The sequence below is a fragment of the Podarcis pityusensis genome, assembly GCF_964106645.2.
Source record: "Podarcis pityusensis genome assembly, chromosome: 14".
Lineage (NCBI taxonomy): Eukaryota > Metazoa > Chordata > Lepidosauria > Squamata > Lacertidae > Podarcis > Podarcis pityusensis.
Window position 1 is genome coordinate 2753390 of NC_138039.1, and position 26967 is coordinate 2780356.

The 26967-nt window shown below is 45.4% G+C and overlaps 1 protein-coding gene across 7 annotated transcripts in view; it reads right to left on the bottom strand.

Moving 5' to 3' along the window:
- The window catches only part of SDK1 (sidekick cell adhesion molecule 1), a 566813-nt gene that overhangs the window by 69274 nt on the left and 470572 nt on the right, over window positions 1-26967 (bottom strand). For all 7 annotated transcript variants that reach the window (XM_080980906.1, XM_080980905.1, XM_080980909.1 and 4 more), the window contains exons 30-32: window positions 13245-13439; window positions 5835-6036; window positions 1591-1694 (exon numbers count right to left, since the gene is read on the bottom strand). In XM_080980906.1, the coding sequence (XP_080837032.1) occupies window positions 1591-1694; window positions 5835-6036; window positions 13245-13439 (501 nt within the window). The remainder of the gene's footprint in view (window positions 1-1590; window positions 1695-5834; window positions 6037-13244; window positions 13440-26967) is intronic.

Below are 26967 nucleotides of genomic sequence, written 5' to 3' on the forward strand. Positions count from 1 at the left end.
GTTAGACCCCCCCAACCTCTGTTATCTCTTTTGCAGGGAGGGGTAGATAACAGCAGAGGTGCAGTGGGAACACATTTAGAGCTTGGTCTTATCCACACTTTGCTCTTTCCAGGCACAGTCTACAATTGAAAGCTCCATGTCTGAGCACCTACCCCAACCTCCAACGCTTTGCCTGCAAAAACCCACTCTTTAAAGCTCAATCAGAGTGAGCGTCAATCTGCAGAAAACCTGAACTGAGTTTGCTTCAACTGAGCACTAAAGCTCAGGGAGGGGGGAAGCCTGGACATGGGGCATGAAAGTGCTAGATTCTGCCAGGAAAGAGCAAGGCCAAGGGTGCTTATAAGCCTTCTGTCCTGGCATGAAGGAGGTTGGGGCATTATCTGAAGTGCAGTCACAGATTTTGAGAGGAGTGAGCTCACGTTTTCCACCCAGCTCCATTGGATGCTTTCTGTAATACCTCTCTTCCCAATGCAAGAAAGATCTGGGCATGCATCTTCATCTCAGATCAAGATCTGTTCCCAATAACACACCAGGAATCTCAAACACACACACACACAGGTTCTCCTGGCTGGGCCCAAGCATGCCATTGCTTGTGTTTCAGCAGGGCAGCTTGCCAAAAGTTGTATCCTCTGAAGCTCACTGGTTCAGCAATGTCAGTTGTTTGAAGAAACCGTTGTGGTTTCACTTGCGCTTATGGAGCCTCAGATTTCATCCTGATGTGAGAGTCTTGTCTCCCGAGAAAGACAAAGTTCCTGTTGGACCAGTGTACCTGTTTCTCTATTGACCTGCTAGATTGTTTATCAGTGTACCTTTTGGCTCACGCACCTGTCTGCTACCACCTTGTCTTGCCTTTCCTCAGTCTTACCATCAGGCAATTACTTTCCTTTCGCCTTCTGCCTGTCCACTGGGGACGTGGATGTGCCTCTGTACCCTAACCCTTGATACCTTAAAGACTGCCTTGAATAGGAAAGTTCATGTCTACATCAAACAACCGTACACATGCACCGAACAATTACTGTACTCCATTTATTATTATTGAACAAAAAGCACCTGAAACTCATCCGAGACAAAAGGGTGGGGGGAGAAGCACTTTGCAATTGTAAATTGCTTTTTGCCTGTACAAACTAGCAGTCTAAAATGTTTGTGCTTGCTGGACATGCACTCTCTCTCTCTCTCTCTCTCTCTCTCTCTCATTCAACCATTTAGCACTTCTGCAGCCTGAAAGTGGATTTGGAGTGAAAACAATTGGAGAAAGTTCTCCAAACATAGGCTCAATTCTACATTCATTTTTAATGTTCCTTGTTAAATTATTCAATTTCAGGAAAGATAATGGTTCGTTAGCACAGAACCTGGAAGACAATCAAACGGGGTTTAAATCAGCAAGATTCATTATCTGAAGGCACTGCAGGGCAGTTCACTGTTGAGGAGGCTAAACTGTGCTACTGCCTCTGTCAATAGTGCCCAAATGGTGAGTTTTAACCCTATGCATCTTCCTGTACCCTAATCCTGAGATGCAATTGGGGGATGGATCCCCTGGATTACTGTGAAAGAGAAACAGCTATGCTCAGTTTTGAGCTGGGGCACCCTTACCATCCTGCAGCGTTGTGACTGCTTCCGTCTCGGCTCCAAAGTCGCTGTCTCCAATATCATTGGTTGCTTTCAGACGCAGCTTGTAGGAAGTAAATGGGTTGAGTCTGCAAAATGGGAAAGGGTTAACAGAATGGGGATCAATGCTTCTCTCTGGCTATCCACAGCTGCCTGGAGCAGCTCTCCCCACAACAAATATTGTAAGCGCAGCTTGTATTACCCAGTATGTCTTCCTTTTCCTGAAGCCACACTATTGCACCATGTTAAACTGTGGAATTTGCTTCACCGAGAAGCAGGGATGGCCACCAATTTGGATCGCTTTACAAGAGAGTGGAGGCAAATTCATGGAGAGGGCTATCAATGGCTAACAGCCACAATGGCTGCGTTCTGTGTCGGAAGCAGTATGCCTTGGAACATCACTGCTGGCAATCCCAGGTGGGGAGTGCACCACAGTCATACTCCAGTCCTTCTTGCCTTTGGGGCTTCTGTTTGACTGCTGTGTGGAAGAGAAGGCTGGACTGGATGGGCCCCCTTTGGCCTGATCCAGCTGCAGCCAAGCTCTTCTGATCCAGTTCAGAGGCACGAGCTGACACCCAAACACCCCCCTTTGCAGAGTTCCTGTTTCTCAAGTGCTGCTCACGCTCTTCAACATGACCTTTCTTTCCCGGTGATGGTCAAATAACACCTGCCCTTGCTCCACTTGCAAGAGACAACAGTGGATTAATCCAAGGGCAAGCAGAGCAAATGGAAGAACAGATGAACCGATGATGTGAGCTCCCAGCCACAAGGATCTTGGCTAATCTAGGAGACTGTGCTCCAGGAGTGCTGCTTTTTAATCGCGGTTGCGTTTCCAACTAATAGTGTTACTCAGCTTATTTAACACAGACAGTGACAGGGGATTCCCTGCAGGCTTTCTGTGTACTCAGTGACTTTAAGATATGCAAAGACTGACTTCCAGCTGAGGTGACTTCAGCAGAGCTTCCAGCATAGCCAGCGGGAGGCTCCCTTTGAGTCGCTAACAAGGTCTACTCGGGTCCAGAGTCCCGCGTAATAGGCTTAGCTAATTAATCGGTTGAAGCCAGTTGCTGGGCTTGGTCCTGGAGGGCCAACGAGCAATGCAGATAAGATTACCAGGGACGGAATAGTCAAACGTGGTGGGATAAAACAGAGGCGTGATGGACAGTGTGCGCTAAATTGCTCTGAGCAGCGGGGGCAGGGAAAATGCTCTTAGGAACCTGGCGACACATTTGCCCCTCCTTGGATCTTGGTAAGAAAGGGGGGGGGAATAAAAATGAAGACGGGAGACTGGCTGCTATGCACATGCATGTTCTAGAGTTGCTGCAATCATGGAAATTGCAGAGGGAGAGCAACCTGTGGGTCTGCAAGTTACATTTCTCCGTTGGATTGAACGGGGAAGTGGGAAAGCCGCAGCTGTCCTGTTAGACCGTAGGATATAGATGCTATTTGATCCATTCTTTCACAACAGGACAGGGGTCCCCAACCTTTTTTGGGCTAGTGGATACACTGAGAATATTGAGGAAGTGCTGTGTGTACCAATCAAAAAAATGGTTGTGTGGCACAATACAAAACTAATGAGAATATAGTCACTTCTGCTCCCCCTGGAAAACCTCAGACTTGCCCTGGGAAGTCAGCTATGTCCTGGTGGTCCTGCTTGTGGAAATCACACAATATTCACACACCCACACCCAATATATACACAATGAGGATGTTGTAGTCTAATAACAACAGGGAGCTTTCCCCAAGACCAGAAGAAAATATACAGGTTGGTCATCTCTCTTTCCCCCTCCCTCCCTCTCTCTCTCTCTCTCTCCCCCCCTCTCTCTCACACACACTGCTGCACACATACAGACCACAAACACACAAATACCACTCTCTCTTTCTCAGTCACTCACTCATGCACAAGCATATCACACAGACATCTCTCCCTCTGTCTCTGCCCAAGTGCATCTCTCCCTCATGGGCTCGTCCATTCCACGTCTCCAAATGCAGTACAGTTCTTCATACATGTACAAATATGGTTTTGGTTTTTTACCCTTGCCAAAACTATGTTTTGCATTAAACTCGTAGTAAACAAATCTCAGAATCTGCACACACACACACACACACAGAGAGAGAGAGAGAGAGAAACATGTACACGACACAACATTCATTGGGCTGTATAAGAATATAAATCCATGACAAACCCACAACAGCAGTACCAGTAAAACAATACAGGCAAGGCTCAGCACCTCAAGATTCTTGTCCCAATATGGTTTTTTTTTGGCTGGGGGGGGAGGGCTGAGATGTCCTCAGTCCCATAGAATTGGTGCCTATGACTTCATGTAACAGCCCTGTAAGCACATCAGAATCAATGCTCAATAAACAGATCACCCCTGTGCCCTGCAGCCCATTATTTTGATAGTGAAAATTATTGCCCGGCGAAGTAATTCCTCACACTTGAACATTTTCAAACTGCAGTGAGCTGGTAGTTTCTAATTTGATGCCAAAGATCCGCATCCCATTAGCCAGTTTCCTTTGCTGGTATGCCAATACGATTTTCAAAAGAGCCTCATTTCCTTCAGAGGGCTGTGTGTGTGTGTGTGTGTGTGTGTGTGTGTGTGTGTGTGTTATGAACAGCAAGTGGCAAGTCTCCTTGTAGGTACAGGGTGGCTTCAGCAAGCAATCACTTCAAGAATTTTAATTCCAGCACAATCTAATGAAGGCTGGATAACGCAGTTTAAACAGGGCGATGTTATCTCTCTATTCCTCAGTATGGCCATACAGATAAAATTGCCCTCATTTCATCTGAAAACAAGATAAGGAACTCACAGAGACAGAATCTCAATGCAGCAGAGGGGAATGAATATCAAGTATTGCTGCAAAAAAAGGGACTTTGCAAAGGTCTGGGTTTTCCTGCATTGCTGACGGGCTGGGCAAGGAAAGGAGGAGGAGAAGGCGGAGGAGGGGAAAAGCCAGCCGTTTGCCAATTATCTCATGTTAAAACAATTGGAAAACAATTTGTCTGGGTTTAAAATTTCACCCTCCCCTCTGATAAAGACTTTCCACATGGAGTCCAACTGAGAATGAGGGCTGCTGCTCCCTGCCCCAAAAAAACAAGACTGGAGGGAAAACAGGGTGGATCTTTGTAAGCAGCCATCATGCTACCACACCCCCACCAAGGCAAAGCACACATTTGCATGGAACTTGTTCACCTTCATTGATTCGTCAGAATATTACCGCCGTAGACTAGAATCAGTAGCACTTTCTTTAAGGTTGGGATGGGGGAGCATTACACACTGTATATCTGCAGTCAACCTAAGGCTGAAGAAAAGCAGTGTCTCTGCACACCACTTAATACAGTGCCACAGAATCCAGCTGCTGTCCCTTTTACTGCATCCTGTTCAATGTGAACAGAAGAAAGCAAGATTAAAATGATGGATCAGGCCAATCATCTATCTGATCCAGCATCCTGTTCTCACGGTGGCCAATCAGATGCCTGTGGGAAATCCTTAAGCAGGATCCAACCACAAGAGCCCTCTCCCCTACTGTAGTTTCCAGCAACTGGTATTCAGATGCTTTGCTGCCTCTGGCCCTTGAGGCAGAGAATACCCAGTGTGCCCAGTCTCTCCTCCATGAATTTGCCCCACACTAAAGCCATCCATCACACCAACCCACCTCAGGGTCCTTGTAAACCATTCAAGGGCACCTGGGATTTCAAGGTGGAGTTGGAAGAGGGGCACAGGACTGCAAATTTGTGCCAGGACTAGAACCATATGTACAAACGTAATCAATAACCTATTACTTTATTCTGGATGAGTTCCCAGAGCCACAACCCAAAACCTATTCACTCCCAGAACTACTGCATTCACTTTAGCAGGCCTGCATTAGAGCAACTAGATGGAGGGTTGCCACTTGATCCTCTCTTTGCAAGTCAGGTCTTCAAGTATGGACAGTTCCACACCATACATGTGTATATTCAATGCACATGACTTCCTTGAAAGAATCATAGGAACTGAAGTTCATCACAAAGCTATCATTTGCAGCACCAATAGCAAACTACAGTTACCAGGATTATTTGGGGGAAGCCATGTGTGCTGAATGTTCCTCAAATTCTGAAGCAATGCCATTGACCCCCTTCCTACAATGATGGAGGAGTCTCTCTGGGCCTCCGAGGTCAGAATGTGCTACCTGCGGTCAAGGTGTGCTGTGTCTCCTGCCATTTCTGGCTGTGAGTTTCTCTGTGGTACCTGTCAATTGCGCAGGAGGTAGCTTCATGGCTGATGGATGAAGAGTATGTTTGCCACTCGCCGCCGGGAAGCTCCTTAGTTTGCACCGTGAAGTAGCGCACCGGAGAAGACCCATCGCTCCCAGGAACCCAATGTAGCTGCAAACTTCGGGACGTTACTTCGGACTGGGGGACTTTCAGGTCACTGGGAGGAGCCGGTCGTTCTGGAATGAAATATAAATATTGTTATTCTTAGGAAAAAAATAAGATGGTAGGCAATAAACAGAAGATCCCCAAATGCAGAGACACTGAGCCCAACTTGTTCTTCCATATGTTAACAATATAATAATAATAATAATCTATAATTTGTACCCCGCCCATCTGGCTGTGTCTCCCCATCCACTCTGGGTGGCTTCCAACAAAGATTAAAAATACATTAAAATGTTGTTGCATCAATGCTAAAAGAGGCAATACGGCATGTTGTACACTGAAAGAAAAATATATGAAAATGATGTACCGGTGGTATTTGACTCCCAGTAAGTTAGCAAAAAATGTATAGGACAAATACAAATATCTGCTGGAAATGTAAAGAAAAAGAAGGTACCTTTTATCATATGTGGCGGACTTGTATGGTAATGAAAGCTTTGGAGATGATGTATAACGAAGTGAAAAAAATGTTTAAAACAACCTTTGTTAAATAAAAAACAGAAGATTTTTTATTAGGAATTAGAGGCACCAACATTCCAAAGGAGCAGAAAATACTTTTTATGTATGGAATAACAGCTACACGGATGCTACTAGCACAGAGGTGGAAAGAAGACAAGAGAGAAATGGCAAACCAAGCTGATGGGACTATGTGAAAATGGCAAAACTGACTGGAAAACTCAGAAACCAAGAGGACAAAAACTTTATAAAAGTTATTTAGGAGACCACTGTAAGCAGATGGAAACACTGGCAGGATTTTGATTTCACTTGTAGTTTAACAAATACCATGGACATTATGGACTGATATAAAAGTTATATGGAGGAATATGCAGTTGTAAATGTTCAAAATGGGACCCCATGGAGGGGATGGGGGGAAGTCGTGAGATTCAGAGGAATCTCTGTATATGGATTTATATTTGGATTTTGATAACCTTGTAAAAAAATCAAATAAAAATGATTTTTAAAAAATGCTGAAAGTGGCAATTCTGCTCCCTGTTGAACAGCCCTTGCTTCTCTGGGCCTTGAGGAAAGCAAAAGCAAAAAGGAGGCTTCACAAGGGTCACCAAGGTCAGAGAACACCTGTGGTTTCCACAGGTAGAATCAATGTAAGGCTGAGATGAAATGGTTGTGGAGAACTTTGCCTGAGAAAGCCCATAGCCATGGCTTGAACAGAGGCTGCATGAGACTGAAATTTCCTTATTGAACTCTGCTCCAATTTTCCAGCCTGCCTAGATACTTCCACCCAGGTTCTTGCCCTCTGTTCCAATTCTCCCTCCCTCCCCCAGTCGTCACTGGCGTCATGCTCCAGTCTAGCACTTAGATCCTACACCCTGCCAAGTTCAATGTGTTTTCTGCAAGCGCTGAGGTGATGCCCCAGTTTGCCAAAGGTGACGCAGGTGAGATGGAGAGGAAGGAACAGACGCCCACACTTGTAAAAGGCCAGATTCAGCTAACAGAAAGCCTGGATCAATATAACTTTTCTCTGTACCATGTTCATTCTGTTTTTATGCCAATCACAACATTATTCCAGCCCTAACACCATTCCCCCCTCGTGTTCTAAGAATGTGAGCTATTATTTCTTCTTATGAATATAACATCCCATGCCAGCCTTGGTTCAGTTCAGTTCAGTTTTTGTGTGTTTGACTCATGAAGTTCTATTCTGTTATTTGGGTTATATGGATAAAATTCAACAAAAATATCTTTTTAAAAAGGGAAAATCTAAAACACATTCAGATTTTTAAAGGGCAGGGTTAAAGCATCCCACCCCATCTCACCCACTCAAGGAGGCCACAGATAATTTAAAGCCAAAGGCCTGGCAGAAAAGAAATGTTCAAGTAATCAAACAGGGCATTTTTATGAACTCCTCTTTATGATTATCTGCAACATCCCTTGTTTGTTCCCAGGCAACTCCAAAGAGCAGATTTGCCCAAGACAGCAAGGAGCCACAGCCCTCTGAGTAAACCCTGGGGAGTCAATGCCGTGCTCTTGAACTGCTCCCCTCAGTCCTAGCCAGCATGGCCAATGGTCAGGAACGATGGGAGCAGAGGTGTAGCAAGGTCAGGTGGTACCCGGTGCAGAAAATTTCTTGTCACCCCCCCCCCATTCAAATTATTAAAAGAAGGAAAAATAAGATACAGTCGCAAGTGTTATTTTCTGGTTTATTTACTGAACATTGTGAGCATAAGCAGCTTTGGCTTAGCGGCCCAGGAGGTCGTCCGTGGTGCCTGCACTCCCCAGAACCCAACCATTGTTGGCGGCCACTGTAGCCTTGGCCTCCATGTACGGGCCACTGTTTCCTTGGCAGGCTGCCACCACAGCCCAAAAAACCGAACCGCTGCTGGCAGGGGGCTAAGGACGTCAGCCTCGGCAGCATCAGCTGTTTCCTTGCCTTCGCCCTGCCCGCAGCTGATTGGCCAGCTGGGTTGGGGGTGGGGTGAAGGTCCCAAGGGAAGGAGGGTGGCATGCGGGACCTGGGAAGCCCCACCCACTTCTCGGAGAGGAGTTTCAATAAGTTTATTTTTAAAATACAGTGGTACCTCTGGTTGCGAACAAGATCTGTTCCGGAGCCCCGTTTGCAACATGAGCAGAATGCAACCCGTGTCTGCGCATCTGCACGTGCATGGGTCGCGATTCACTGTTTCTGCGCATAACATCATTTTGAGCATATGCGCATGCACAAGCGGCAAAACTCAGAAGTAACCCTTTCCGGTACTTCCGGGTTGCCACGGGACACAACCTGAAAAGATTTAACCTGAAGCAAATGTAACAAGAGGTATGACTGTACTTACTTTTTTCCAGTTTGTCACCCCCCCCTTCAGTGGTGGCACCCAGGGCGGACTGCCCCACAGCACCCCCTTCCTACGCCACTGTATAGGAGTCCTGCAGGATCCCTGGAGGGCAGCTCATTCGCTGCCCTGGAATAGATAGCATTAAGCTGAGGAGATTTGCCTCCCCTAGCAAAATGGACACTTCGCACATGGCTGTGTTGCACACACATGCGCCAACATCCCTGCAGTGCCGTGCAGCATTTTAGGGCAAGCCCAATGAGTGAAGCAGGCAGGGACTCTTCTTGAGTCCCTGCACTTAATCACTCTGAAGCGCCAGCGTTAAATAAGCCAGCCTCTCACAAGCAGCCAGGAAATCTCTGGAGGCAGTGAACGGTTAACCCTCTCACACGATGAAGGAACGCCATACTAGAGCACTCCCACCCTGCAACCGTCTCTCCAAAGCAGCACCCATTGATTTCAACCGAAAAACTCAATAGAGTGAGGAATAATTGTTTAATTGTTTATCATGGAGCTTATCGATTCTGATTAAAATGTGTGGCATGTAATAAAGCAGGCATTGATCAGTGAAGCCACGGCGGCTCGCCTCTAAACAACTCGTTCCATCCCACCCCATTGGCTCCCGGTTCCACGAAGAGGGACGTACAGCAGCTCAGAAACCTCCAGCCACTTCCCACAAAGAAGAGTTTGTCTCCCGAGTTCCTCTCTTGCCCTGCCTCCCTGGGAACGTTTGCTTTATGGCTCAGCACCTCTCAGCAGCCCTCTATCAGCAGACGATGCCAGAAGAATAGAAAGCCATCAGCTTCAGAGAGTCCTCAGCACTGATGGTTGGAGCCTTACAGGGCGATACAAAGGTTGGTGCTTAAGTGCTCAGGGTTATTCTCTTGGAGGAAGCAAATGTTTGCTGGTCCCCCAGGGGGGTTGGATTCTCTCTTCTCATGTGTGTACCTTAAAGCAGGAAGCAGGGCTGCATCTTGCATTCTCTCTCTCTCCCTCCCTCATGAAATTTATATACTCTTTGATGGTAGGAAAAAAACCCCTCAAAGCGGTTTGCAAACATGATAAAACAATAAAATTTATCGCTAAAAAAATTGCAACCGACCATAGTTTAAAACATACAGAAAGTTTAAACCATGATAGAACAGACTAAAATAAATTAAAATGCATGCAAACTTTCTAAACTTCTGGGTAAGGTAAAGGTAAAGGGACCCCTGAGCATTAGGTCCAGTCGTGATCGACTCTGGGGTTGCGGCGCTCATCTCGCTTTACTGGCCAAGGGAGCCGGCATACAGCTTCCAGGTCATGTGGCCAGCTTGACTAAGCCGCTACTGGCGAACCAGAGCAGCGCACGGAAACGCCGTTTACCTTCCTGCTGGAGCGGTACCTATTTATCTACTTGCACTTTCGACGTGCTTTCGAACTGCTAGGTTGGCAGGAGCAGGGACCGAGCAACGGGAGCTCACCCTGTCGCGGGAATTCGAACCGCCGACCTTCTGATCAACAAGTCCTAGGTTCTGTGGTTTAACCCACAGCACCACCCGTGTCCCTTAAACTTCTGGGTAGGCTTGTCTAAAAAAAGAATTCCATGAAGGCACCTGCCTGATATCAATCGGCAGGGAGTTCCAAAGTGCTGGTGCTGCCATACTAAATAATGTAGTTCTTTGAAATAATGTGGGGGTATTATGTGGCACCTGTAAAAGTGCCAACTCCACTGATCAAAGAAGTTGAGTGGGCACAGATGGGGGAAGGTGATCTTGTAGGTAAACGGGTCCCAGGTTGTTAAGGACTTTATATGCATATAATTTGGACCAGAAGCAATTAAGCAACCAGAGCAGATCTCTGAGCCCAGGTGTTATATGCTGATAATGCCTCACTCCCGTCAGCAATCGTGCTGCAGCATCCTGCACTCATTGTAACTTCCAGATCAAGCAAAGCAAAAGTTCCAGTCCTTTTCTTTGTAATGATTTCAAAAACCTCCCACATTGCCCCATAAGCTCCAAAGCTGCTAGTAGGAAATGGTACCAGCCCACAGGAGTTTAGACAATCCTAAGAACAATTATTTCTGGCAGGTGAGTCCAACAATAACCCCCAACCAAGCAGAGAGTCCATGAAAGGGACTGAAGCTGGGAGATCCTGAATGTCAAGTGTATCCACAGCTCATGATCTGCAGTCCCCCTTCAGTGTTGTTTTTTTAAGGGCACAAAGTCTTTCTATTGTCCCTCCTTCAAACAGGGCGAGAAAAAGTGATTTCTTGTTAGCAGCAGGGATTGCCATGCAGAATCTCGCAGCTCCACTCCGGGCAGGCTGCATCGAAAGCCTAAAGGGCATCTCTGTAACACTGAAATCCATAGGATTATAGAAATCCAGGGCTGCTTTGGTCTTAACAAGTGCACTGGGCTATAAGGAGCTCAGGACATGCTTTGTATTTCTACATAACCGATTGGCACATAGGTTCCTAAAGGAGCTTAAAGGATTACAGAGGTGCCCAATTCCCAGTCCAATGTGAATGAAATTTAAATTTCGGAGTGTCCAACTCCCAAGTGCTCCACCCCAATTTTTGGGTGGAAAAAGTGAGATGCTGATCATAGGGTTGTCGTCAGAAACACCAACCCCACGTCCAGTTTCTCATTCTCTCCCCACAAGGGGAAAACAGGGCAGGGTGTGGTCACATCACACGCACAGCCCAGCCCCAGCAGCACCCTAGAATATGGAACAGGGGAGGGGAAATAAACACTTTTATGTTGTAATCACCTTACAAAACATGACAGGGAGAAGAAAAAGGGACTGGATGCAGAGCTGCCATTTTGCGTGGTAGGACTGTGACCCACATCCTTTCCAGTTTTGCTCAAATGTGACAGTAAAACAAGAGCCACACCACACGGTATGGAAAGATGCTGGTTTATCCTGCAAACCTATTTCCGAGATCCTCCGTCAACTGTGCCTCCCTGGCTCATTCCTCATCTCGTGCCTTTACATATTAGACCATTTGCCATTCTAATGAAAGACCAGCTCCATCAGGCCTACTGTCCCCTCAGCTGTCACCTGGCAGAACGTATTCCACCCAGCTGCCTCCGCGGGAGAGATGAGAAGCAGGGCTCATTCATCAGCCTTGCTTTCTCAGGCACCCCCTGCCCCTGAACTGTTTCTGTGCCACCTGGTCATTACAAGTGCTACTATTAAAGTAGTGGTGCCTGAGTTTGCTTTCTTCCTCTCCCCTCCCTGTCCCTTTCCCCTTGCATGTTGCGTTTTGTTTAAGATTGTAAGCCTTGTTTTAATTTATTGCAAGTAAGCTACTGGGAGCCCTTTTAGCTGAAAAGTGGGGCACAAATGCTTCTATATGGACACTGCTGGGGAGGTGCGAAGTAAAAACTTACGAGTTTTATTTCCAAGTACCCTCCCTGCACTTAAATGCATAGCTGTACAGCAAACCTCGTGCGTAGTTGCCCCCTAATTTTAGTACATGCACGGTCAATTTGTGTTTTTACGCCATCCAGTTCTTAGGAACCTAACTACTTTTCTCTCTGATTGCTCAGCAGGGTGTGATGTAGGCAGGACACAAGGCCATACATTAGGGGGGAAGGCTGTATTTTATACAGCGGCTCTTGTATTCAGAGAACCCTAAGTGCTTAACAGTAATGGGGCCCATTGTTATTGCTACAAGAGAGAAGGAAATTATGTGATGCAGCTATTAGGCACACAGCAGTGTCTCTCACATAGTTTTGTTAAATTAGCTTTATCTTGGACAGGGAAGGAGAGCGGGGAAAGATGCTTTCCAGAACAAGAGTACTCTCCTTTCTATTCTATGGAAGAGTGTCTATTTGGGGAAGGGGGGGGGAGGAAAGGGATGATCACATGGATAGGCTTAAAGAGAACGGGATACTGCTCATTCAGAGATGCCTGACAGATGCAGATGGTTGTAAATGCCCGAAATTTCAGGGCATTTCACCAGGATCGCACAGGGCTTGGAGGTTGCAGCAGATGTGGCAGCAGACGTGGTTAGGAACTGGTGGGCCATCGGACTTAATTGGTGCTATATATGATTTGAAGTACGTACCCCTCCCTGCCCCTCCATTTGGCGTGTATAGTGCTATGTGCTGTCAATATTGCCTGCAAGGGGGGCTTGATCCCCATCTGCTCACTGATTGTTTGCAAACAAACGGTTTTATTACAAAAGGCACCGTATATCTCCAGCATGACCTACTTGCAAATAAGCTGACCCTCTAAAAGGCAACCCTGCAAGGTGGAGTGCATGGAATGGGTTGAGTCACAGAGGTCCAGGTTACTTCCTGTAACCTCTTAACCCTTCTATCCCAGATCGATCAGTGAGATCACCTGCAGGAGTTTCAATGGTTGTTCCCTGAGCTGGTGAGCATCATTGGACAACAACAGGAAACAGAGTGTCATGACTGCACCCCCCCACCCCCCGCAGCTGCTGCCATTACCTCTCTTTTCCGTGGTGATGACTGTGGCTTCCAGAGGCTCCCCCCAGCCCTGCCGGGTCTTGGCAGACGCTCGGAAGATGTATGCTGACTCAGGGAGGAGATCTGTCGCCACAAACTGCCTGACGGTGGAGCCAACTTCAACGGTGGTGAACTTGTTTGGGCTGCTGGTTGCCAGACGGTAGGCGATTTGATAGCCTGAACGCAGAACAATGACAAGAAGAACATGGAGAGGTTAGTTTCCCCAGTCTTTTAGTAGAGGGTAAGAGCCAAGACTATTAGTACATCCTAATTACTTATTTATTTGAATGCAAAACAATGGAATTTGCTTCTTTTAGTGTTTACCAGCTGAGCTTTAGAACACACACGCCCTCCTCCAACCGCCCGCCCAATGCAGTGTATTATCTGGGAAATTACTGGCTTGGTGATGAATGGAAAAGCCCTTCTGAGTGATAATCCACCATGAAATTTGTTTCACATTTCATTCTTTAAAAGAGTGAGATACGAGAACAGTTTCATCTTCCTCGGGCATATTGATGCGCTGTGAAAATGCCACCGATACCAAACAAAAGTAGACACATACACACACAGAGCGGATTTTGACAAGGCAAGGATGCTCGAGGAAATATATCAGGCTCTCCTTACCTCAAACCCCCAGAGAAGGGACTGAGCAGGGGATCTCAGCAGCCCTTCAAATAACAGGTGCCTAGGCAAGAGGCCCTAAACACAGACAAGATTATGGTGCCCAATGTACTTTTTCAGAGTTCTTTCAGTAGAAAGACCCACAGTTCTCATCACACAGTTTGAGGGACAATCAAGCAAACTGGCTGAAGCAGGCAGTGGTGTGTGTATGGAGGGTATTTTATTTGCTTGTTAAGCACTCGAGCTTTCTTCCACCATGGTGATGAAGGCAGTGCATATAAAGATCCCAGGGGATCTTCCAGTTGCCTACCAGACCCAGACTGGCTTATATTCGGGGGGAGGGCTGCATTATACACCAATGAGAGGATGCCCAGGGGCATGAGAGAATAGCTGGAGACAGGTGAGGGGTAAGAAATTACCCGGCCTCTGTAGAAGCCTTTCCAATAGTTCTCACTGGACTCATTACCTTGAGAGTCCTGCATCCAGTTCTGGACTCTTCAGTTTAAGGAGGATATTGAGAAGCTGGAATGTATGCAGAAGAGGGTGATCAAGATGGTCAATGGTCTGGAAACTAAGCCTTAGGAGGAATAGTTGAAGGAGCTTTGTTTAGCCTGGATAAAAGGAGACTGGGAGGACATATAAGGCCTGTCACATGGGAGATGGAGCAAGCTGGAGGTTTTTAAACAGAGTTTGGATGGCCATCTGTCAGGGATTCTATAGCTGTGGTTCCTACCTTGTGGGAGGGTTGGACTCAATGACCCTTGGAGTCCTTTCCACCTCTACAATCCTACTATTCTATGAGTCCAAGTATCTGCATCAGTGTAGCATCCAACAGCACCTCATGGGCTACTAGTTGGAGGCTGCACCAACTGCTCAAGCTCATTCTGCAAACACCTGCCAACATGCCAGCCTCGTTTTCTTCTGCAGCTCATGACAAACCCAGTCCAGCTGTTGAGCTCCAAAATCAATTTCTATCTGGGATGGCAGGGATGGTTTTGCTCATAGCGAGAACAGTTAAATGCTCCATCAAGTTACATGGTGGGGAGCATGGAGAACGGCAGCCAAATAAACCCCAAACAGAAGCAGCTGGTCTTGACTGTGACAGACATCTGCTAGCCCTCTGACTGTCCTTTGAACTCCAGAGTTCTGCAGAAACATGAAACTGATGCCCATCCCCTCCGTGGAACTTGATATCCCTGCTGCGGTTTGGAGATTCGCCAAATTTCAATTGCAATGAAAGAAAGGGAAAGTGGAAGCAAGAGAGCATCCTCCATGGATGGAGAACAGCAGAAGGATGCTGGTGGAAGGAAAGGCTGGATGGACAGCATGATTCTCCTGCTGAAGAGTAGCAGTGATGACTGAGGCAAGGCGAGAGGTAATAAAAGAGGATTTGGAATGTACTTTGTAGAGCCAATTTCATCCATACTATGTATTCTCATGCAGGCTTTGTAGCTTAATTGGGATACAGATGGTGGTAATTGTGTGCAGTGGGGCTAGTGATGCTTTTGCAGATATCCAGTCCTCTCCCTATATGTCATTGTCTTTCCCCACCACCACCCTGGAGGAAAGAGGATAATTTGTGGCAGCTGAATGAGAAAATGGATGCTTCTTTTGTTTCCCCAGTCAAAGTGTCATTGTGAGTCACGTCTCATATACTTTGCTGCTTCAGAGGCGCCAGAGGAGAAGACCATGTTTCATTGATACTCAAATTGCAGCAGACAAGAGTTGAGAGCAAGCCCAGTGGCTGAGGCCCATTTTGGAACTAGGAAATGCACAGATGAGAGATTAGAAGAGCAATATAGATTTTGAAACTTGGCTCTGTAAAATCAAGGACCTAAAGTGGGTTGTTGCTTTGCCAGAGCACCTGAACCACGCGTGGGAGCCAGGAAGGGTTACGAGGCGAGAACAACCAGAACCAAAACAGAGATGGGTATATGGTTCATTTTCAAACATGCATAAACGACTCTGCCCTTAATGGCCAAAAACAAATTATGGAAAGATCAAAAGCCCCAACATAGCTCTCATAGAATAAAAAACTAAAAAAAATTAAAAACCCCTTAAGAGAAGTGCAAATGTTGCCTTTATATTGTTACACGTCACCCCAATCTCCGAGTGCTTAGAGACTCCAGGGGTTCCAAGTGTTTTTCCCAGAGTTTGTTTTCCTTGGAACGAAGGTCAATGAAGACTGTGGCGTCTTTAGGATATATGGTTTTATTTACGCATATATGCAACCTGAGCATAGGATGCAGGGGCCCACAGCATTAACACTGAAACAGATTTTTGCTTCCCCATTAGGATTGTCTCTGTTCTCCAGCTTCTAGCATCACTCCACATACGCACAGACACACAACTCTGGCTATTGTTCTTTTAACAAGAATCATGTGGCATCCAGCCAGGTGAGGAGAGTGGAGGGAAATGCTTAACCCCCACTTTCCTGGAGAGCAACATCACTTAGTTGTAGCTCTTGCAACCCAGCTCATTCTTTGGGATGCAGATGAGGGCGCTCAACTGGCCAGCCAAAGCCATCACCTTAACTGGTTTGGCAGGCTCTGCAGCCTCCTCTACTAGATTCTAGCCTTTACTGGATACAGAATCACAGGCCTGGAAGGGATGCAAAGATATCATCCAGACTGACCTTCCCCAAACTCATAACCTCATAACCTCGGGTTAAGTACTTAATTCGTTCTGGAGGTCTGTTCTTAACCTGAAACTGTTCTTAACCTGAAGCATCACTTTAGCTAATGGGGCCTCCCGCTGCTGCTGTGCCGCTGCTGCACGATTTCTGTTCTCATCCTGAAGCAAAGTTCTTAACCCGAGGTACTATTTCTGGGTTAGCGGAGTCTGTAACCTGAAGCATATGTAACCTGAAGTGTATGTAACCCGAGGTACCACTGTATAGCTTTTGTTTAAATTGCTGCTATTTATTTATATAATTCCTGCCCCACCTTTTAGGCCAAGACCAAGCAAACACTAATGTTCAGAACAGGGGCTAAACTGGAATGAGCAACTGACACCCACCCACCCAATCTATAAGAAAGGGATATGCTCCAATTTTAAACAAATGCACATTTATTGCACAAGTAACTTAGATCCTGCCCAAACCTCTTCTGAAACCTGGATATTTTCTTGCTTCAGCATGACTTGTATTTAAAAATACCGGCTCTACATTCTGTGTAAGAAATTGGCAGTTGACCTAGAGAAGAGCGAAAGGATTCATCCCATTCTTTGATCTGTTTGGAATCTGCAACATGTTAACAGGAACATTAGATGAACATTGTACCAGCTGGGTGCTGTTAGGCATTCACATTAAAAAGAGTCAATCTTCAGAGATCATTAACTACGCTCAGCTCGTATAGCAACCAGAAAGAGAGAGAGAGAGACTCAATTTTGAATCTATTTAGTTTTACCCTTTGCAAATGTTATGTAGCCTGCCCAGGTATGTGTATCTCACAAGGCACAATGTGAAATCTAGGCCCAATTTAACAAATGCTACAGCACTTTATTTAACTATTTTTAAAGCTTTGGAAAAGAGATCACATCGAGGGAGGTGCCAAAGGGGTATGCTCTGACCTTTTCCAGTTTCTGTACGCATGCAGAAAGCAGAACGAAAAGGCGCAGCAAGCTTCGGCTGGGAAAAAATAGGCTGGAGGAAGCAAGGGTCGGGGCGAGAGGAAGCGAGAAAGACACTGCCATGTGTAGGAAGCCGCGAGGAGTGCAAATGTTGGAGAAGAAATTAAAGTAAGCACTGAATCAAAACAAAAGCCTTAAGGGGAAACACAAAACATTACGAGGAAACCAACCCCAGTCCATAAAGTTATTAGAGTAAGTACACATGCTATCAAGAGCAAACTGTTTCGATCTGTTTCATTTCTTGCTCTGTTCCCCTTCAACTATAATGTCAAGTCAAGCATGTACAGGATTGATACAACGGCATATTCAGCTATTAGTGCATTCAAACACTCGCTCAGCTGGTTGATTATAAGCATCTGCTTGGATTCTCTCAGCGAACGGCACCATCCATGCCCTCTACACGCATGGCTCTGTGTGTAAGGGACGGGGATTCCTACTGGGATCCACTTGAGATTCTTTCCCACTGTTGTCACCAGTAAATGGAAGATGTCCCTGATCTCACATAAAAGGATTCAGTGTGTGGCCAAGTTCTATTTTCTCCGCGGGCCAAACTCACAATATTGTCGCACGCCATTCCAAACTCTGAGTGGCAAAAGACTTCAGGGGTTCCTGCCCTTTCCTGGGGTTCGTTTTCCTTGAAATGAAGGTCGGTGGAGGCTATGGTATCTTTAGGATACAGTGGTACCTCGGGTTAAGTACTTAATTCGTTCGGGAGGTCCATTCTTAACCTGAAACTGTTCTTAACCTGAAGCACCACTTTAGCTAATGGGGCCTCCTGCTGCTGCCGTGCCACCGGAGCACGATTTCTGTTCTCATCCTGAAGCAAAGTTCTTAACCCGAGGTAATATTTCTGGGTTAGCAGAGTCTGTAACCTGAAGCGTATATAACCTGAAGCGTATGTAACCCAAGGTACCACTGTATATGGTTTTGTTTACACATACACACAACTTGAGCACAGGATGGAGGGGGCTCACAGCATTAAAAACCAAACATATTTGCCTTTCCAGGGATGCTCCAAGTCACCACTTTCGGTTCAGCACAGAGCATGCATGTCTCTGTTTCTCCAGCCACCAGAATCAGCCAAAACTCTCCCTCACACACAGTACCCCTTGGCTTATTATTCTCCATCCTAGGATGACATGGCATCCAGCCAGGTGAGCTGGGAAAAGGCCCACCCATTTATCTCTATAGCAACAGAGCAACCTCTTTGGACATGAAAATGGCAGTACTTAACTGCCCAGCCAAGGTTAGCAAAGAAGTGGTTTGGCTGGTTCACCAGGTTTGCTCTTATGCATTCTTTCCCCGCTCCCAAAATTGTAAAAATATAACACCACCACTGCCCCCTTCCTTCACCTGCTCACCTCCAGGGCATGGAAGGGAAAATGTGGCAGCAGGAGGAGATTGGGGCAGGGAGAGAAGTGAGCTGGAATTCTGGATGCTGCCCATATGAATCAGCAGAACTGGAAGTATCTAAATTCTTGCATAAGTATTTCTAGGCCTTTCCTTGCCAGGCAGTTTTTCATCATTATCATTTATTTCCCCAAACATTAGAGTCTTTCTATGCCTTGAAAAAGTATTGCTGTTGCAACCTCATAACATATCCAGGCTCCATTCTATGCTGAGTCTATTCCTCTATTTTTTTATTGTGATGTTCTTTACTACGTTCAGCAATCTTTTGAATTCTGTTTTATACTGAGTTTCTACTCCTCATGTCTTAATGGCCTTTAAAATGCTTGCTGCATTTATTGCTACGTTGCTTCTGTAGCCCCAGGGCATACATTAATTTCTCTTTGAACACTTTCCATTTACCTCTATCGATTTCTCTCATTTGATTTCACCCAAGCAGTTTCCCTAGTCTTTGCTTCTTTTTTGTTGCAGAATTTTCCCATGGAATGATCTCACTTCTGCATTATTGCCATGTCTGGAGACTGCTTCGCACAACCATTGTTTTGAGCTGATTTTTCAATCCATGCTCTGCTCCAAGTACAGACTTCACATTTATGTAGTACTAGGGGCTGCCCCCCCATGCTCCTGTTGCTTGCCATGAATGCCTACCCCCACCAAACTTCCTACCCTCCTTGCCAACCCTCACCCCTTCTTTTATACCTCACCTGAATCCCCATCACCTCACAGCTCCTCTGTGTCCCTCCACCCCTTCTTTATTCAAACTTCTGATGCTGTTTAAAACCACCATTTTAAAATCTGCCTTTTCTTCTTCTCCCTCTCGCCCTGCCTTTATGCAAATCCTCTGAGGGAGGCTTACATTTTTATGTATATAGGCAGGGCCATCTTTAGCATATGTGCCGCCGGGGTGCAAAGATCCACCCAGCGTCCCATCACTATAAGTGATGAAATTAAAAAGTGCTGTTGTGAATGACAAGCGCCGCCGCTGGCGTGGTGGGTTTTTGATAAATGAGCGCACAAAGTCGAAAGTTCTTTAGTGAAAAAGTAGGAATACATTTCAGTTATACCTGTAATACCTACAGTATATGTATTTTGTTTTTCTAGCTTGGTCAAAATTATTTATTATTTCATAACAGGTAGATAGTTAAGAGCTTAGGCGGCTTCAGCGGCAGGCGCCTGGTGCCCCCCAGAATTTGGTGCCCAGGTGCCCCGCACCCTTTGCACCCCCAGGTAAAGATGGCCCTGTATATAGGAAGAAAAAAAGGGGGGCTTTTGTAGTGATGGCAAGCTCCCCAGAGACTCAAGTCAAGTTGACTTGGAATAAGGTTTTCTCCCACCACACAAAATTGGGAATTAGCTCAGCAATGCAAACAAGTGTGTGCCAAACATTTGCAGGCACTCCAAGCACCCATCATACCCTCCATTGTCATCTTTGCCTGCTCACACAATGCCACAACAAACCTCACTCATGGCAGGAAAAGTAGCAGTGGCAGAGACAGAGATGACTGGCATTTGGAACGGAATGGAGACTGGATATATTTTTAATAAGCAAAGCTTTCACCAAAACTGCTCCCTCCCCAGTGATTGACCAGAGTGGACAGTCATTCAGATACTGCAGGGCACTTAACAATCAAACTTAAAGGGATTTTTGACTGGCAGATTACATAGGGTGACTGGCTGGTGCAATAATACACCATAAAATCAAGGGTGGTGAGAGGGCACATCAAGGAGATACTGACAAGAGGAATAGTGAGCAACACCCAACGGCTGTGCTACCAAGGATGGCAGTATAAATAAGACCCAAAGAAGCACTCTCTGGAACTGAACATCCCAGCATCCTCATTCCAGCAATGCCTCTGGAAAGTGCAGAAGGTGCAAGGGCAACCAACTGACCTCTTGTTTGTCTCCAGCATAAGCTACTCGAGGGAAAACTGCCTCTGAAGAGCTATGAGCTGCTAATAGACCTGTCATCCATTATTTTGTCTAGCAAAGAAAATCCTACCGAGAAGCACATCCCATCACATGCAGTGGTACTTACTCCCAGGTAAATGCACATAGGACTGCAGCCAAAACTGAAAGTTGTTTTTGTTTTTTAAAAATAACTCAGCTTTGCTCGCCACATTTTATGATTGCATGCTCTGCAAATTTACTACATGTTGTACAAACACCTGCAAATTTATTACATGTTATACAAACACCTGCCACTCTCGTTTGGGTGTGACTCCCCATATAAACCTGACACTTGCCTCTTTCAGGTTACTGAGAGTCCTTCTTTAAAGTCTGAATTTTACAAAGTGTGCCAAAGGTGGTCTTCTAATGACTGTTGTACAAAGCAAGTGACTTTGGCATGCTGGAGCTTTCTGAACCAAATAAAAGGCAACAGTTGAATGTATCTGTTAAATGTTAGGTCACTCCAAGGCACCTGCTTCTTTCCCCAAAGCAAACAGGCAGGAGTGTGGCTTTGTACTTGGAATACTAATGCTGCTTTTATGCTCATCGTCACCATACAAAGCCCTTCAGAACCAGCACCGGCAGCCTCTAGAAGCTGCAATGCATACCTGAAAATGCAGACATTTATTAATTTGTTGCAGCACTTGAGGAGAGAAGGGGGAAACACCCTGCATAATACTGAAAGGTTAAAGTTGCTCCAGTGTGGATTTTTAACATTTAGCATTTCAAAGGCTGGAGGTGGGCATGAATGCAGCATGAGGTCAAAACACCCATTTTCTAACTTGGGCTGTGTCCAGTTCTGCAGCTGACGTTTTGAAATACATCTGTATTTCCAGAAGTAGCAAGACAATGCTATGCCTAAAGTGGGGAGAGGGAGAGGTCCAAAAGAGGTCTCCATCAAAAATACAAGGGACATGGCACCTCTTTCACAGTCTCGGAAATAAGAGTTGGAGTTCACCAGAAGGCACTGTGAAATATTTAAACTTTTCTCTCTAGGAGCCTCCTGGTTTTTCATACTGCCGATCTCCAAAAGGCTGAGTTATGTTTTGATCTAAGTTATTAAAAAACATTCATTGCCAAGCCCTTTGTATCCTCACAGGGCTACAAGATGACAGCAGCAAGACCAATGCAAACAGATTGAATTAAAAGTTATTTTTGGAGGCAAGAGCATCTTAAAGAGGCCTGCTTAAGCTTTCAGAGGCACAGAGTCTTCTCTCAGCTTTTCCATACAGAACAGCTGAGCTGGAGGGGGTTATCATCCCTTCCTGACTCATCAAGTGATTGACCTGGTGTCTGGGGAGTAGGCAATATGTACCCCCATTAAACTGTTAGGCTGGGCAGAGGCCATACCCCACTGCTGTGTCTACATTCATTTATTTATTGCTGCAGCTACAAAATCAGTGTGGTCTTTGAGGGGGCAGATCAAATGTCCAGGGCATTGGTTAGCCACAGCTGGTTTAAGTCATAGTTTATTTCATAAACTACATGTTAAACAGGAGTTGTCTGACAGGCAATCAAACAAGCAATGGCTTGTTTCTCCAAAGTTTGATTTGTTTCCCAAATCTTCTTGCCTTGTGACTTTGTAGCTTGATGAGCATCAGAGACAGCATCTGCATGTAATATCAGGCCATAGTTAAAATGAACCAAGGTTTATAAGCCAACCACAAGCAATTACATATCATGAACCTGATCAGGAGAGCTTTTAACTAAACCTGAAAGGGTGGGGGGGAGGGGGGAGAGAGAGAATATAACAGATGGCAGGGGAACACCTGGTGCTCGGTATAATAGCTTCATTGATGAATAGGAAACTGAAGCAGTAATCCAGAAACCTGCTAAAGGAAGGAACCACAAAAAGGAAGTAGGTACAGGGAATGACTCTTGGTTTTAGTTGTCTCTGTACTAATGCACAGAGTATGGGAAACAAACAAGATGAATTCGAGCTTTTAATACAGGATGGCAAAAATGGCTTAATAGGCTTTGCTGAAACTTGGTGGGATGAGAATCATGACTGGAATGTAGAAACTGAGGAGTATAACTTATTCAAAAGGAATAGACCAAACAGGAAACAGCAGTGGGATATGTAAAGGATGTTTACACTTGTGAAGAGATCTATGACCTGGAGCATGGAAGGCATATTGAGAGTATATGGGTAAAAACGATAGAAGCGGGAAACAACCACAACCTTAGTGTGGGTATCTGCTATAGACTACCAAGCCAGAATGGGGACTTGAACAATGCCTTCCTATAGCAGATTACCAAACATTCAAAAAGAAGAGATGTAGTAATCATGGGACACTTCAGCTACTTCCACATCTGTTGGAACTCAAATTATGTTAAGCAATGCTTTTTTCTGGGGGGACGCAGAAGTACACATACCCCTAAACATTTTGTGAATCTAAGTTTGGCCTCATTGAGAGGCAGTATTTCAATGAGTAGGAAAATGAGAGTAGCCCTAAACATTTTTTTTTAGAAAAAAAGCACTGATGTTAAGAATGTAACGTGGATCCACGATACAAAACAGTACTGGTTTTACACCTGCGTTGCTGCCTCTCCTTCTCTCCCAGCGTTCTGAGAATTCTCTACTGGAAGATCTTTAGCTCCTTCATGATTTACTTGGAGAGAAGACATGGCAGTCAATCCATTTAATTGTACAGCACAGACAAGTCTTCAGTATACTTCTTGCTAATGTATCAGAACATCTTTCCATCCTATTTTCTCCCCTGAGTTCAAAATTACTTAGCCTTGGTCCCAAAGTGGAACATCAGAAAGCCTTCATTTTTTAGTTTCTCAGTTCTTTACAGAACTCTGTTCATTCAGTTTTCAGCTCATTCATATATTTTCCCTCCGCTGCATTACAAATGCACATATGCAGATTGATATAACTCTGCTAAAAAAACCACCCTGCTTTGATGTGATCGTGCGCATGACTGAAGCAGGAATCTTTTTCTGCAGAAGAACAGAATCAGCAGCACAATTGTAAAATGAACAACAAACAGTCAAACTCCACCAAAACCCAAACACCTAAAGCACATTTGTATCAAGAGTGGGGGAGAGCATGTCCTCATCATAAAAACAAAGGAAAAAAAGAATATTGATGTGATCACATATAACCACTTAAAACAGTGTAATTTTGCAGTGCTTTATTGGCGATGCAATGTAGAAAAATGGATACTAGTGAAATGAAGAAACTGAAGTTATGTATGAACCTAGGGAGCTTACATCAAGTCAAACTGTCTACCTCCACTGTTTGGTAGCAAGTCTTCAGGATTTCAGAGATGACTTTCACTGTGCCACCTGGAGATGCTAGGATCTGATGCTAGGAGATGCTTGGACTGAACCTAGGATCTCTTGTATGCAACGCATTGTGCTCTACCTACAAGCTATAACTCTTCTTCTGGAAACTGGACAAATTCCAAGGGCAGAAGAAAATATTAGAAATGTAATGGTTAAGTTGACATTCAGGAGGAGCAAACTCAGGGTGAAGCAAACCAGGGAAACACTAAAGGAACATGATGGGGAAGATCTTCTCACATCTTATATTTCTTCATGTGAAAGCAACATTAAGGTACTAGTAGGTGGGCACCAGAGTGCCCAGATATGGCAAGCAAAGGCACATTTTACCCTTCTGTTGTATTGACCTTGCACCACCATGACTCTTTTAACACAGTCATGTTGGATTCCACAATGCCAACAAATGAATACAGTGAACAATCTTTCCGTTTGATGTGCCTATTTGAAGAACCACAAAAGCTGTCCCAAAGAACAACAATGTTTCATATGCCAAGGGTAACCAATGTGGTGCCCTCAAGATGTGGGGGACTACAACTCCCACAATCACCTGTGTCAATTGGCCATGCTGGATGGGGCTGATGGGAGTTGGGAGTCTAACAAAACCTGGAGGACACCAAGCTGGCTACCTGCCCTTGGCCTTCACATTGAAACCCCATGGGCAAGCTTGTTTTTCTTTCATCACTGGCCTGAGAATGAAGCTGTGGATTTTTGAGTTTCACACTTAACTAAGAATTCCTTCTCACCAGTGAAGAATTTCACGGTTTGAGAATAGCTCAAGATCTCACCGCAGCAGAACCTCACAACCTCACAAACCCCATCCAGAGCTGCTCAGCAGTGCAACAGGGACACAGAACAAAAGATAAGTATTTATGAGTTGTTTCAGTAGGTGGAATTCCTCCTTATACACGAATCCTGTGTCTCAGTACCTGGGCTTAATTTGGTAATAAGCACACAAGGCACAGAGGTCCCTTGAAAATAAAATAAGCAACTTGAATGTCAGGAGTACCCAACAGGATTCTGCCTGTGATGAATCTTTCCTTCTTTCCAAGCAGTTTCTGAAAGAGCTGCTTTTAGATCATATCTAATGATGCTTCCAACTACCTTGTGGGCCTTGTTATAATCAAGGGAGAATTTGGGGCTGCAACACACCATATGAGGAAACATTGTTGTCCGCAATGAGTGGTTCCAGATTTTATTTGACACAACGCATAAAGTAGCTCACCATTTAAGGGGGCAGCCTTAGGTGGCAAAGTCAGACAAGTGCAATTGTCTTATCATATATCACTATGGGGCAGCCAAAAAATGCCAAACAACAAATAGGTTTGCTAGATTTCCCAGGGAGGAACTCAGACAGCTCTTATCAGACATTGCTAAACAGGCAAGCAAGCAAGCAAACAAACAGCAAAATAATTGCATTGCTTGGAGGTACCTAGCATTATTGACTTAACATTAATCAGAAAGACTTAAGCTTTCATTTTTCAAATGTTGTCCATTGGTTAATTGTGTGCAATATGTATCAGGGGTGAACCACAAGATACTAAAGCTGCAATTTCAGCAACCTTTTAAAGCTGGTGTGAGAAGCTTCCATGAGAGTAGGGGCAAAATTATGTGTATTTCCCGGAAGGAAATTACTGTAGTGGTGAACCAAGATCAAGCAAGACCAACAATGTCACAATTCCTTGAAGAAGCTCATGCATCAGGGCAAGCAGAACTGATTCTGTCCCAAAACCAGGCTTGAATCCAGACTGAAACAGGTCAAATCATCAGTTTCCTCCAAAAGCGCTTAGAGCTGGACTGCTACCAAGCTCTCAAGCACTTCCCTTCCCTTGAAGGGAGTATTTGTGACGGGGTACCAGTTGTCAAGTACTTCAGGGTCTGGATTGGGGTGACTTCATTAAAACTGGTTGCACTACTGACTCCCTTCAAGGTGCCAGGTGCTCCTACCACCACGTAAAGATACATTCACCACTTCACAGACTCATCTGGCCACCCCACCTCCCTTGGGTACTAGCTCAAATTAGTCATAATGGCTAGGAGTCAAGGAAGTCTACATTTCAGACCTCATCAACAGAGATCCCACAAAATCAGGCAAGTTGCTGTGTTAGACACCTCATCTGGCTCTGTAACAGCAGCAGCATTTGACTCAACATGGAGATCTGCAATTTTATCCTCAAAATGTAGTCTTTCTACTGCCTATGGCAAGAGCAGAAGATTTGTGCCCTACACCCTGCATCATTCCAGAGGTATTTGGTGTGGTGGAGGAATGCTGAGAAGGGAACTGAGAAGAGCCTCGCTCCCACACAGAGCTCTGTGAGAGCAGAAGAAATTTCACAGCATGAAAATTGTCATTGCAGCACGATTGTATCTTATGTGCAATTAACTTGTGTGATTTCAAACTTGCACCGCTGAAAGCCAGCTGGTTGAAATTGCGCCAATTAAATGAACGCAAGACGGAGAGCTTAAAAGCTCTTTTTTCCTTTAGGTTTTCCCAGCGCAGAAAGAACTTTGAAGCTCTCTGCCTTGCTTACTGGGCAAGTCCCACTCAGCATGTGGGCTCTGGGATGCACTCGTGAGATCTAAACATCTGAGTACCCACAAGATTTCGTGGAGGCATCCCAGAGTCCACACTCTGAGCAGAACATCTCTGATAAGCTCTCTGCCCCACTGTGGGTGCAGTGGGGTGGGGGGTAAGGGGCACTTGCGATCCCTGGACAGTAGCATGCATGCCATCTATGAGTTCCTCACTGTGCTATTTCTTGCTTTCTGCCCCTAGTTACAGAATTAAGACCCCTGGCCTGGCTTTAGAATG